This window comes from Lissotriton helveticus, chromosome 5_1, assembly GCF_964261635.1.
Source record: "Lissotriton helveticus chromosome 5_1, aLisHel1.1, whole genome shotgun sequence".
Taxonomy (NCBI): Eukaryota; Metazoa; Chordata; class Amphibia; order Caudata; family Salamandridae; genus Lissotriton; species Lissotriton helveticus.
In genome coordinates, this window is record NC_136065.1 from 1,287,894,815 (window position 1) to 1,287,909,932 (window position 15,118).

Below are 15,118 nucleotides of genomic sequence, written 5' to 3' on the forward strand. Positions count from 1 at the left end.
ACTGAACTTCTGGCAAAATCAAGTTTTAAAGAATTTTACCATTGCATTTAAAGGACTGGTAAAAAGGGCATTTTTAAACAAACTTTTAATAAAGCACATCTAAGCACAAGAATGGTGGAAAAACGTGAATTTTCTGATGTATGAGTCACAAGGGAATTTTTTCAAAATAATGTAAAATACTCATATTTTTATTAAAATGATTACATTGCTTTATGTGAACTTCTTTGGAAGCTGCGTCACGAACATCAGAAACTGTCTTCAAAGAAACTGACACTGCAACAAGCCTTTTCCCACACCTGGGATTCCAGAGTCTTTCTGTCTTCAAAGCACACACAGGCTAAGATGATGTGTGAGGTCATGCCCACCATCAACGAGGGAGACCCCAATGGCTCGCAGCCCGACTCCCAGAATGGATCCGAGTCGGATTCCAACTTTGAGCAGCTGATGGTGAACATGCTGGATGAAAGGGACAAGCTGCTGGAAGCCCTGCGTGAAAACCAGGAAACCCTCTTCTTAACCCAGAGCAAACTACAGGAGATCAATCACGAGAAGGAACAGCTCCACCGGCAGCTGAGCGCTGCACTGCCACAGGTAGGAACCCATTTTGCTTTTAAGTGTTATTTGTACTAAACATCACCCTTCTTATATTCTGAAAGCAAAGTGACATTTTGCCTCCACTGAACTTCCACCTCAAATGACCCACTCTGTTTATATATCAACAATTATTGGACAATAGATGAAGTGGGGCAATATTGGGAGTTCTCTTCAATTTAGCATTTTATTTTATTTTACTTGAAATGAAAAGAGCAAACTAAATCCTTTGAGGAATGTCTCCACCATGCTGCTGACACTATGAGTTTTTTCCTAAATGTGCTAATTTTGCTTAATATCTGATGCCTGAAACATTTACCAAACACCACATTCAGAGCCTGATTCGAAAATAGGTCTGTGTGTAGTGTCAAAGTCAATATGTCCCACTTTTGCGGATTAGCTATTGGCTTTGCCATTGCTTGTTTCTTTTTAATAGTTTTTTATTGAAGTGAAAAAAATGATTAAAGATAGCTGGAGGTATGGCCACCATTTATTGGTTGTTGCTATACATTTTCAAAACACATTCTGATGGCCATCCGTGCATTGGAGACGTAAGTGCACATATGAGAAGCCATTTTGGAATAGATTTTGATTTAAAGCGTAAAAAAAATCCGAAATTGCAACCAATATGCCTGCACGCACAGCATTCTTTGAATAGTTTTTTTTATATTTTACCAAACAACATTCAAAAGCTAGACACTAGTGTGTCTGGAAAAAAATGCACAAAAGTGGGGCCATATTTGAATGTTTTTTGGCATACTTTATTATTACTATACAATTACACGATGGTTGACATAATTTTGGAAAATTAAAATAATTATAAAGTATGCACAGCATGTTGCATCTATGAAGTGAAGGGAAGGGCAAGATAGTGGTGTGAGGGCAGCTGACAGGCCTATACAGACAACATAAATATGTATTAATGAGAATTACAAGGCAGTAAATAGGTTAAACACCTACAAAGTTGTACATTTGTGGGGTATTTATAAATATTTGAAATGGTTTACCTCCACTTAACTCAACTACTAAAGTTATACCACCATTAGCCATTCATAAATGGTGATCCTAAATAGAAGGAGTGTATGAAAGAGTCCCATGTTGTAAGGAGGTACAAGGAAAATAAAATCTTCCTAAGAAAGATTTTGGATGATTTAGCAAAAACTTGAAAACTCATAAGAAAAATATTGTCCACCTTAATGAAAAATATTTTAACATTTCACCTCAACTTAACATTATAAGAGCGGATCTACCACACTGCAGGAAATTAAAAAACAAGATTAGAAACCAAAAAAAGTCTGCAAAACAAGTGATAAAAATCTGAAATTTGGATTGTTTGACCCTAAGAAGTTTTTTTATGTCGCCAGATGTTTTGAAAGTTAGCTATGCCTCGTTATAACTAAGGTGGCTCAACTGAGATTTGTGATTTCTCTGCAATGTAGGCCATCTGTATTTCCTTACATGATTTCTCTGACCTATGCCAATGCAACATTTCGTCCATCAATTGTTGTTTTTGCATTTGTCACCCCGAGTGGGACGGGTATGCTCAGACGTGAGTCTCGTACTCTCCATGCCTCTAGAATCAAGCTATCCTGGCTGATGACGGCTGATAGCCAGAAACTGGTCCTAGGATGCTTAATTTCGGTCCAGGGAAGACACAGCTTGGCAGTTCGGGCTGGACTGTTCCCTTGAGGCACAGGGTCAAGACTGATTTGCATATGGCTATGTCTGAACTGGGGTGGTGTGGTGTGCAAAATAACGATGGATTAAAACCAGATCTGTAACTGAGGGTGAATATTTTGCCATTGTGCAACATTCCGTCCATCATTTGTTGTTTTTGCATTTGTCACCCCGAGTGGGACGGGTATGCTCAGACGTGAGTCCCGTGCTCTCCATGCCACTGGAATCAAGTTATCCTGGCTGATCATGGCTGATAGCCAGAGACCGGTCTTAGGATGCTTAATTCCGGTGCATGGAAGGCATGGCTTGGCAGTTTGGGCGGGACTGTTCCCTTGAGGCACAGGGTCAACGATTGGACAACAACGCCCATGACAGCAAGGAACTCTTCAGCATCATCAAGGAGTTCTCCAACCCCAGCACCGGCAACAACGACATCACTCCCTCACAAGATCTCTGCGACTCTCTCGCCTCGTTCTTCCACCGCAAGATCGCCGACATCCACAACAGCTTCAGCGCACCATCCACGCACCCAACCGTCGAACCATCGCCCCCCACTGCCACCCTCTGCACCTGGGCCACGGTAACCTCCGAAGACACAGCCCGCACGATGAACACCATCCACTCCGGATCTCCAACCGACCCCTGTCCCCACCACGTCTTCAACAAGGCCAGCTCCACCATCGCACCCCAACTCCGGGACATCATCAACACCTCCTTCAACACCGCCACCTTCCCGGAGAACTGGAAGCATGCCGAGCTCAGCGGCCTACTGAAGAAACCAACAGCGGACCCCACCGACCTCAAGAACTTCCGCCCCATCTCGCTCCTCCCTTTTCCTGCCAAAGTCATCGAGAAGACCGTCAACAGTCAGCTTGCCGCCTTCCTCGAAACGAACAGATCCCTCGACCCATCGCAGTCCGGTTTCCGAGCCAACCACAGCACCGAGACCGCCCTCATCGTGGCCACCGACGACATCAGAACCCTGCTCGACAACGGGGATACGGCGGCCCTCATCCTCCTGGACCTCTCCGCAGCGTTCGACACTGTCTGCCACCGCACCCTAGTGCAGCGCCTCAGCAACATCGGTATCCAAGAGAAGGCACTGGAGTGGATCATCTCGTTCCTCGCCGGAAGAACCCAGAGAGTCCGCCTCCCCATTCCGATCCGAGGCCACCGAAGTCATCTGCGGCGTTCCACAAGGATCATCACTCAGCCACACCCTCTTCAACATCTACATGAGACCACTTGCAGCCATCGCACGCCAACACAACCTCAACATCATCTCCTACGCCGACGACACCTAACTGATCCTCTCCCTCACCAGGGACCCCGCCACCGCCAGAACCAGCCTACACGAAGGAATGAAAGACGTCGCCGAGTGGATGAAGAACAGCCGCCTTAAACTGAACTCAGACAAGACGGAAGTCCTCATCCTGGGACCATCGCCCTCCGCCTGGGACGACTCCTGGTGGCCTCCCGCCCTGGGCACCGCTCCCAAGCCAACAAACCACGCACGCAACCTGGGCTTCATCCTGGACTCTTCCCCCTCGATGACCAGACAAGTCAATGCCGTCTCCTCATCGTGCTTCAACACCCTACGCATGCTCTGCAAGATCTTCCGATGGATCCCGACCGAAACCAGGAAGACGGTCACCCAGGCACTCGTCACCAGCCGACTGGACTACGGAAACACCCTCTACGCCGGAACCACAGCCAAGCTACAGAAAAGACTCCAACGCATCCAGAACGCCTCCGCCCGACTCATCCTGGACATCCCTCGGCGCAGCCACATCTCCGGCCAACTGAGGGACCTGCACTGGCTCCCCGTCAGCAAGAGCATCAAGTTCAGGCTCCTTACCCACGCACACAAGTCTCTCCACGACCTGGGCCCCAAGTACCTCAACGACCGCCTGACCTTCTACACGCCCACCCGCCAGCTACGTTCTACAAGCCCCACCCTCGCCGCCGTACCACGCATCCGAAGAGCCACCGCCGGAGGAAGATCCTTCTCCTACCTGGCAGCCAAGACATGGAACTCCCTCCCCATCCACCTCCGGCTGACACAGGACCATCTCGCCTTCAGGAGACAACTCAAGACCTGGCTGTTCGAGCAGTAGCGGACCCCTCCCCCCAAGCGCCTTGAGACCCTTCCGGGTGAGTAGCGCTCTATACAAATGTTATGATTGATTGATTGATTGATACTGATTTACATATCGCCATGTCTGAACTGGGTGGTGTGGTGAGCAAAATAACAATGGATTAAACCCAGATCTGTGACTGGGGGAGAATGTTTTGCCATTGTGCAACATTCCATCCATTAATTGTTGTTTTTGCATTTGTCACCCCGAGTGGGAGGCGTATGCTCAGACGTGAGTCCCGTGCTCTCCGTGCCACTGGAATCTAGCTATCCTGGCTGATGACGGCTGATAGCCAGAAACCGGTCCTAGGAAGCTTAATTCCGGTTAAGGGAAGACATGGCTTGGCAGTTCGGGCTGGATTGTTCCCTTGAGGCACAGGGTCAAGACTGATTTACATATGGCCATGTCTGAACTGGGGTGGTGTGGTGAGCAAAATTACGATGGATTAAACCCAGATCTGTGACTGGGGTTGAATGTTTTGCCATTGTGCAACATTCTGTCCATCAATTCTTGTTTTTGCCTATGCCAAATGATCTCATTAGTGTATTGGATACAGAATAATATCCAATAGAGCATTTCAGCATTGCTAGGCTGACAATGTATGTTATGTAAATTTGTACAGAGCGACTGATCGCCTGTGAAGGTATACAGGCTCTGAGTAGGGCAGTGCCTGGGGGAGGGGGAGATTATACCTGTTTCACTGGAAAGAGCCATGTCTTGAGGTTCCTTCTGAAGTCCATGAGAGAGGACGAGGTTTTGAAGTGTTGCTGGAGGTCGTTTCAGGCCTTCTCTGCGAGGTATACAAAGAGCGTCCTCTGCTTCTGGTCCCCTTGATGCGAAGGAGGTGTGATCTTGCCTGGAATGCAGATCGAAGGTGTCTGGTGGGTTGGTAGAAGTTGAATCATGGTTGCGATAAGCTGGACCGGTGTTGTGCAGAGCTTTGTAGGTGTGGGTGAATAGCTTGAACTTGCATCTGTCCTGGACTGGGTGCCACTGGAGATTGTTGGGGTATGGAGAGATGTGGTTATTTTGCAGGATTTCAGGGCAAATCTGGCAGTGGCATTCTGAGTAGTTTGGATTCAGTGTAGTACATGGGCTGAATTCTGATGAAGATTGCATTTCCATAATCAAGTCTATTTATGACCATTTGTCTGGTGGAATCCACTTGAAAATCTTCCATAGAATTCAGAGGATGTGGAAACATGATGAGGAAACCGCGTTAATCTGTCTGCTCATGGAGAGGTTGGTATCCAGGATGAACCCAAGGTTCTTGGCATAGTCTACAGGGGTGGGAGGAGGGCCAAATTCAGAGGGCCACCAAGATTCATCCCAGGGGCAGTGGTTATTGCCAAAGATTAGGGGTTTGGTGTCTGTGCTGAGCTGGCAGCAGTTGTTTTTCATCCAAGCAGCGATGTTTCTCATGCCAGTGGTGAAGTTAGCTTTGGTGGTGCTCGTTGAGTACGTAAGGATGAGCTGTGTGTTGTCACTGTGAGATACTATGTTGATGCCGTGGGCTCTGATGATGTCCTTGGGGTGTCATGTAGACACTGAAGTGTGTTGGGCTGAGTGACGAACCTTAAGGGACTCTGCAGATGAGTTTCTTGGGTTGTGAGGTGAAGGGGAAAAGTCTAACTCATTGAGTTCTGTCTGTGAGGAAGTTGGATATCAACTTGAGGGCCGGTCGGCTGATACCCAAGTGCTGAAGCTTTCTGATAAGTGACTTGTGGGGGACCGCTTTGAAATCTGCAGAGAGGTCGAGATGAATTAGTGCAGCCTTTTCTCCTCTGTCAAAGATGCTTCTGATGTCATCAGTGGACACAATGAGTGCTGTTTCTGTGCTGTGGTTGGTGCAAAGCCTGATTGAGAGCTGTCTAGGAGTTGACTGAGTTCTATGGAGTCTGCGAGTTGGGTATTGATGTCTTTCTCCATGGCTTTAGTTGTAAAAGGCAGGAGCAAGATGAGTCTGTAGCTGCAGAGGTTGTTGGGGTCCACTGTTAGTTTCTTCAATATGGCGTTGATCTCTGCATTTTTCTTGCAAGATGGGAAGGTGGCTGTGGTTATGAAGGTGTTGGTGACAGTGTTGAGCGCAGGGGAGAGGATGGCTCATCCAGGGTTGTATATATGAAGTTGGGGCATGCGTTTGAGGGGGCTCCTTCATTCAAGAGGGTCTTCCAGTTGCAAAGCTGCTGTTTTGGGATGAAGGAGGTGTCCGGCTGCTCGGGGGAGTTCATATCGATATGCTGTTGGTCGAATGTGTTGTAGATCTTTGCAATCTGCTGTTCAAAGAATTTTGAGAGGTTTTTGCAAAGTGCTTGGGATGGGATGATGTCATCGTTGGCAGCTGAGGAATTGAAGAACTCCTTGACGATGGTGAAGAGCTTTTTTCAATTATGTCTCTCATGGAAATGCCAATATATCCAGACAAAGAGCTAAGCAATATCTTATTGTAGGTTCTTTGTATGATTTATTTTTAAAGTTTGGTTGGGATTTGGATTTTGCTGGCCTAATCTACAAAGTATTGGTATTTTTATAGAGTCAGATTATGTCTACTGTTTAAAAATCTGCCAAATGGAAAGTAATTTGCCTCCATATATACTCTTCTACTGATCCTGTGCCTCATCCTAAAACTACCATGCCTTTTGGCTGCCCTCTCTGCAAAAATTACACATTGAGCATAAAGTGCCTCAACGTCGCTAAAGGTACTGCAATTGCACCAAATTGTAAACAGTCGTCAACAAAATATACATAGCAATTGTTTCTCACTGTTCTAAGTTACCCTAAATGGCAAGGGTTAAAGGAGTCTAACCTGCTAATTATTCTCATGAAGCACATTGTTAAGGATGTGATTTATTGCTTGGATTCACTAAATGCATTCTACCATAAGTAAGCTGCCTTAAATGTTGTCTACTACTGGTTTCCGAAATTTTTGACATATTCTTAAGGTTGTTGACTTTCAATTGCCCAACCTAATAATTACAAACGTTAACAAATTTTAGGACACTAATTATTGCTTTATCTGTCAAATTAGGCAACACATCAACCATTTTCAAAATCCATTTTCAGGGAGAACATTTCTGAATCCCTGTACCCCTCCAGAAATGTACATGACATTTGGTGACTAAGTTCACAAATATTGCCTATTTTTACATGAAGCACTTTTTAAATGTGCTTACTTTTGCTTAATATGGTGAACATTACCCAAACATGAACTGCTTTCCTAGGAATGTAAACTCCAATGTTGTCCTTTTTTTAATATATCCTTCAAATCCAATGACTTAATGTTACTACTCCTTCCTACAAAACATTCAGATTAAGAGCTTTTCAGTGGTCAACCAATAATCATTAACAAAGCAACTTTGACGAGGAAATATTTCTCGCTCACGACGCCTATTTTGAAAATCTCAAGGATTCTGGTAGACTTACATGCAAATCACTCTTAGTAAGTTGAACTTTAGGGTGCTTATTGTGTTTGAGTGCCAAAATAAATCTGCTTCTTTTGAATGTTGACAGCAATATGGTTAACACATTGACAACAGAGTGTGAAAATTTGCGAATGGTTAATATTATTGGAATTGGCATATTAGGCAAGGTTAAATGACCTTAATCATGAATTTAATGAAGGTCATTTTCAAAGTTGGAGTCTGAATGTCATGCAATGTTCAAGGTTGTGAGGAGCTTGCTTGAGACAATATTGAAGTGAAATTGATTTATGTTTGGGTGCATGTAGACATAATGAGCAAAGTTTAATTAAGCATACATCAAAAATGCTAAATGAGAAAAAATATGGTAAAGATATGAAGGACATATATTGGTAACTGATCTGTATTTGTGGCCTTTACGCACAGTAAGTGAGTTTAGGCACCCTGAAAAAAGAACACTTGTTGAGAAATATTTGCTGGTTGGAGTACCCAAAGCCTTCACTTTGTTTTGCATAGGTCTGAAAGTGAGACATGTAGTTTGCAACGATTTTTATTTTATTTTTTGAAAATTGTAATCGTTTTGGACAAAATTTGTTGAATCAGCACAGAAATATTCAGCAAAAACTCAGAAGAAATTATGTGATTGTTTATCCAAATAATTATGCGAGTCTTAAAGTGAAACTAAGAAAAGATCCTGACTGGATGTGTGAACTCTCAACTCCATATTTATATAATTGGATTGACATTTTTGAAGATTCATTTGATTCTTTCTGTGGCCCGATCCAAGAATAGTATGGAGAAGGTGCGGTGGATTGAGATGATGTGGTGCATTGGGAATGGCTATGCAAGAAATTCAAAAGGGTTAAATCTTAACATATATATGAATCTACCTATGGTACACCTAAAATATAAAACATTTATAATTATAGTTATAGACAACTTGGAAACTCGTGTTCTGGTATTTTCAGGATATAAGAAGGAATCAGTGAATATTTCCGATACCACAGTTAAGGAAATCATCTTGTTTCTGTATATTTCAACACCCCGGACACCATGAAAATGTGCATGTTTGACCCTCAAAATCCATCTACTTTTCAGAACGTTTTAGGAAGTGGAAACACGTACTCTGCAAAGGGTTTTAGAGAATGGTTGGGCAATATTGAACTGCTAAAAGGCATAGAATTTGAAGTGTACCATCTAAAAGTATGGATTTTTCAGGGTGTGGTAAGACTGCGGTAACCTGTTCAAATCAACATTATGAATTATGTCCAGACACATAGTAGGGCATAAGCAGCACGAAGGTTCTGATTAGCATTCCAGGTCATTGGAGTCTTGGAATGCACAAGATTGTCCTAAATCAAGGAAGAATTGTTTTCTGCAAAGTGTGTTGCCACTGATTTATGTGTGCTCGCAATAAAAGACAGTACGCATTTTGCACAGTATGCATTTTCCACATTAAATCTTTACAAATATCTATTTTGGAATTGCCCAGTGATATGGATGCTGAAAACCACTGAAATTTTGAATAGGTTTGAGAAAATGTCCATGTGCCCATTGGAAAGTTTGACGCTGCTGAGTCCTTTCTGTGTATGCCTTGATACAGATACGTCGTACATATTAAGCCTGTTTTTCATTAAATGTTTTAGAATGTGAGAAAATGTTTCAGGTGAATCATTAACTTTTTTCAAGAGCTCTGGCAAATTTTGGGTAGGTTTGAGAGTTGGACAATTTTTGACATATTAAGCAACACAGAGTACCCCAAAAGGGCTCACCTTGATTAATTTGCTGAGTTTGCTTCCAAAAGACGATGTTTTCAGCATGAATTTTGAAGCTATATCATGCTGCTGTGCCTTTTCTAGGCACAACATTGGAGTATGTTTTTCCACAATATCCCTAACAATGTAGGTCACCTTTCTTTCTATATAAAATGTATGCAAAGACAATATTTGAAACACGATCTCCTGTATTTTTTAATCCACTATTCAGTCCTACCCAAATGTGTGAACCCCAATATGCCTGTGCATTCTTTAATTGCTGAGTGTCCTTAAAACAAGTTCACATCTGGAAATGTTATCAGCAAATCAACAGATCTGTTTCTCAAAAGGGGGTATAACTAAAAGGACTAGGGTGTCTTTCTTACTGCTGTCCAGGCTCTCACAACATCGTAGGCATAATAGAAAGATCAGTATAACTATAACTGAAGCACTCCTATAGATGTGCTAGATTTCTAATAGGTCTCGGCTGGGAGGAGGCCTGACCGCATATAGACATAATAGACTAATACATAGAGCAATAGATAGACAAAGTATTTATTTAACAAGCTGTAAAATCGGAAATATTTCATAGGCAAGGTCTACATCTGAAGAGTAGCCTTTTTCTAAACACTCCTGCTACAATAGAGGTACTTTTCAATCTAATATTTCTGTATCCAGAGGCGGACTCGGGGGCAGAATCCACAGTCTAATTCACTCATCTGCTGCGTGAACTGCCCTACACCGCCAAACTATGCTGCTTGTCTAATGCCAGGTTTGGATGGAAGTATTTGGCAGTTTACAGGAGTAATCGAGGAGGTGATACTCCTGCTATAGTTCATGTATTTAATACGAAAGCAATGATGTATCGCAATATGATATTAAACAATGAAGAACAATTTCGGATAAGAACACACCAAGAAAAGAAAATCATCAATAACAGAGTTCATTTACTCTTTTTGATTTTCAAAAAAGCATTAAGTATAAATATATATGGCTGTCACAAATGCAAAACAATTGCAACAATATAAAGTGACCGTGGTGAAAGAGTGTGGGGAGCGTCCTTCACCTCGGAAAGGACGTACTCACATTAGCACTCCGGGTTAACGTGTCGCTTTGACAAAATTATCATTCACTTGATGATTTCCAGAACTGATTTATTCATCAATTGTTCCAGTAGTGAGATTTCAATCCATTTCATCTTGATATACTTCATCTCATATGTACATCATGAAGCACAATGGTCAACATCTTAATTCACAGAAATTCCCCAATGCAGTTCGGGCACAGCCCTTCATCAGGGGGTAATTCCTGCAATGCTTGCAGTGAGAAGCCGCCGTATTACGCTTCGTCAAAGTGTCCGAATGCATTCGTGAGTTAAGGAACTTCAATATGTCTGCAACCGTCAGCTGTCAGTCCGGGATGAATCTCAAGAGTTGCAGACATATTGAAGTGCCTTACTTCAAGAATAACCAGTGCCTTAACCCACGAATAAACTCTGCATCACAAGACTCAAACTGGCTGGTGGAAGTCAAGTGCTTTTTGGCTAAGACTCCAACCTGCTGGTGGAGATCTTCAATGGTTTGAACACTTTTCTAACAATAAGAACCTTACCGGATGGTATCCTCTAAACTCACGGGACCCCATTAATTGATTAATTCGCTCCAACGGCTCGATACCATTTTTGGATCGCCGCTGCTCTTTGATCTTCCAATAGGATTACAGCTTCCAATCTTACCTCACTGAATGAATTATCATTTCTTTTGGCTGTCCATCTCGTTCTTTTGCAGTCCTGTGGAAGACCCGTGTGACGCATATCATTCTGCGCTGTTTCCAGGGTCGAAACGTCGACATTATTACCACACATTTCTATACAGTGTTCTCGACCTTAATTCTTAATCACTATTGAGTCTTGCATTCATGTTAATAATCATTAGACAGGACAAAATATCTTGAATTGAATATGTCACTTGTGTATGTCTTGTATATAGTGCACCTTTGACTTCACCGGTCACCACATGTCACTCTTTCACAAGTCACTTTATATTGTTGCAATTGTTTTGCGTTTGTGACAGCCATATATATGTATACTAAATGCTTTTTTGAAAAAACAAAAAGAGTAAATCAACTCTGGTATGGATGATTTCTTTCTCTTGGTGTGTTCTTATCCGAAATTGTTATTCATTTATTGATATCAAATTGAGATACATCATTGCTTTCGTATTAAATACATGAACCATAGCAATTGTTTTACCCAACAGAACCAACTGATTCTATATTCCCAATACCCAGGTTATGAGGGACAGAGGGTTGCCCCATTAACTTTAACGGTGATAGTCCTGTAGCTCCCAAGATGGACACATTGGAATGATTACCGCATGTGTTCCAGCTGTTGTCAGTGGGAGGAGGGTTTCCAATGGCTGCACTGCTGCTTACTTGAAGCAAACCTGGAGGGGCACAGATGTATTTTCTGAACACCCTTGTCCAGGGTACAAACAGAAGAGTCTACTGTTGATGTGTGTGTGGGAGAAGGGGGTAGATTTGGTTTATAATATTTGATTTATAAAAGTATTACTACACTGGCCCGTTAAGGACCTCTTTAATCACTGAACCCTTCAATAAAGAAAAAATCTGCCCTGTTCACAAGGCTTGAAAACTTATGGTATGTTATGAATACCTTCATTGTGCAAATCTACCATGTGTGTGCCCTGCAGCACTTTTATAGTCAGGGAGTCCTTCCTGTTTCTGTTTGGTTGTGGGATTTACCATCTACCGGAATCTGGTGTCGCTGTGTCTTGCTATTGAAGATTGCTTTGTTGAAAACAGGTATTAGAGCTTTGTGTTATTTGTCAGAGTATTTTGTAGAGTGCTTAGTTTGAGTATAGGACTTTGCCATTTACTCGATTTACAAGGGTGTGCTGTTCACAATTACCTACACTGAATACGGGATTGTTTGGGTGGCCTGACGGCTGATTATATAGCTTTGGTGTATAGCTTTCCTCTGTCTTTAAAACGTTTGTTAATCTTTGCCACTTGAGGGAATGCTTTGCTCAAGATTGAGGCGTGTGGAGGGGCGGGTTGGTATGAGGGGATGGGTGGCACACGCCGCTACACCTTGGAGGAGGCTAGAAGTTGTGCTTTATTGCTCCCCCGCTTGTACCCCTTTAATTAACACAGATGTTAAAACCACAGGGGTTCACTGCACTTGGGCCTCATTTAGTGAATGAGCAAAAGGCACTTTAAAAAGAATTGTTTGCTGTTTAGGAATGTTAAAAAAAAATGTAAACCACTTTTTGTAAAATATGGCACTTTAACACGATCATCCACCATTCTGGTGTTAACTAGAGTATGTTTTTAGATGTAACCATTGCACTTGCACATTTTCAGAGAATATTAAATATACATTTTAAGAGATGTAATGGATTATTTATGTTATTATAATGTTGATATCTAATTGTTTTTATATAGGTTTATTGTCAGTCTGTCTCACTTTTTCTGTAAAAGTAAAACTAAAAATAAATGTGAAGAAAAACTCGTTTTTCAGCGGATCCTGCTATTTACCAGAGATATATGGTCCTCTTCATTGTTGGGTGTGGCCTGTCTGAGAAAGTAGTGGGACTGCTCAAAACAAGGCCCTTCTGCAATGGGAGTGCAATATATAGCAGTAAGAGTCTCTTTCATGTTCTCTCCTCAGCTGTCCTTTGACATCCCCCATGCAGGACCTCAGGGAAGTTAACAGGAGCAGTGACCGAGGCCAATAGACGGTCCCAGTGTGAACATGTGTGCAGCGGCCTTGTTCTTGGACTTGGGGCGTGGCATTGGCAGTGCCCGTTTTCAGAGGTCTCTCGGCTTTGTGTATGTGAGAGTTCCCCAAGCTGTTTGACTTCAATGTAATGACCTGCAAACTCGGATGGGCAGTTGTACTGGTATATCACGCCAGTATAATGGTGTACATTATACTGAAAGGAAGCATAAGAAAGAAATACTAAACGAGAATGTAAATCTACTTGAACTGCACCTGTTGAATCATGCACATCACAGAGAAGCTTAAAGGCGTCAGAGTATTAACATGCAAGCTTTGTCGCTGGGAGAATAGACATGCATTTTCAACATTACAATGGAACTGCAGAACATAGCGCATGTGCTCGCAGTCACGGTTTAATTATCTTCTTAAAAGATGGCTGCCGGAACCATTTTCCAGAATTGTTAAACGCACAAGCCAATCCCAGCTACTCAGCTATCATCACATTGCATTCTGGGGAATATCCCATTGCATTCTGGGACTGGTGATTTTACTTTTACTGTTATAAACAAGGCTTAGCTTTATAAACTCCCACCATGCTGTTGGATAAAAAGCAAGGACTGGCTCATGGTGTTGTATAAGGCATGTGGCCGCTTGCCAGGTCAATCAATCAATCAATCAAAGCATTTATATAGCGCACTACTCACCCGGAGGGTCTCAAGGCGCTGGGGGGAGGGGGTCCGCTACTGCTCGAACAGCCAGGTCTTGAGCTGCTTCCTGAAGTCGAGGTGGTCTTGGGTCAGGCGGAGGTGGGTCGGAAGGGAGTTCCAAGTCTTGGCGGCCAGGTAGGAGAAGGACCTTCCTCCTGTGGTGGCTCTTTGGATGCGGGGGACGGCGGCGAGGGCGTGGCTGGTCGATCGAAGTTGGCATTTGGGAGCGTAGAAGTTGAGGCGGCTGTTGAGGTATTCCGGGCCTTGGTTGTGTAGGGCTTTGTGTGCGTGGGTGAGGAGCCGGAAGGTGATTCTCTTGTTGACCGGGAGCCAGTGCAGGTCTCTCAGGTGTCCGGATTTGTGGCTGCGGCGGGGGATGTCCAGGATGAGTCGTGCTGAGGTGTTCTGGATCCGCTGGAGTCTCTTCTGGAGTTTGGCGGTGGTTCCGGCATAGAGGGAGTTGCCGCAGTCCAGACGGCTGGTGACGAGGGCCTGGGTGACCGTCTTCCTGGTCTCGGTGGGGATCCACCGGAAGATCTTACGTAGCATGCGCAGGATGTTGAAGCACGAAGAGGAGACAGCATTGACTTGTCTGGTCATGGAGAGGGGGGAGTCCAGGATGAAGCCCAGGTTGCGTGCGTGGTCTGTGGGTTTGGGTGCGCTGCCCAAGGCGGGGGGCCACCAGGATTCTCCCAGGTGGAGGGTGATGATCCCAGGATGAGGACTTCCGTCTTGTCCGCGTTCAGTTTCAGGCGGCTGTTCGACATCCATTTGGCTACGTCTGTCATCCCTTCGTGCAGGTTGGCTCTGGCGGTGGCGGGGTCGTTGGTGAGGAAGAGGATCAGCTGGGTGTCGTCGGCGTAGGAGATGATGTTGAGGTTGTGCTGGCATGTGATGGCTGCGAGGGGGCTCATGTAGACGTTGAAGAGTGTTGGGCTGAGCGAGGAGCCTTGAGGAACGCCGCAGATGACTTCGGTGGCTTCCGATCTGAACGGGGGGAGGCGGACTCTCTGTGTCCTTCCGGCGAGGAAGGAGATGATCCACTCCAGTGCCTTCTCCTGGATTCCGACGTTGCTGAGGCGCTGTACTA

At 44.0% G+C, this 15,118-nt stretch overlaps 1 protein-coding gene across 1 annotated transcript in view; it reads left to right on the forward strand.

Annotated features, from left to right (window-relative positions):
- The first annotated feature begins 342 nt into the window (after positions 1-342).
- PPFIA4 (PPFI scaffold protein A4) overlaps positions 343-15,118 on the forward strand; it is a 1,997,086-nt gene continuing 1,982,310 nt past the window's right edge. The window contains exon 1 of the mRNA XM_078644121.1: positions 343-591. Coding sequence (XP_078500247.1) covers positions 343-591 — 249 coding nt within the window. The remainder of the gene's footprint in view (positions 592-15,118) is intronic.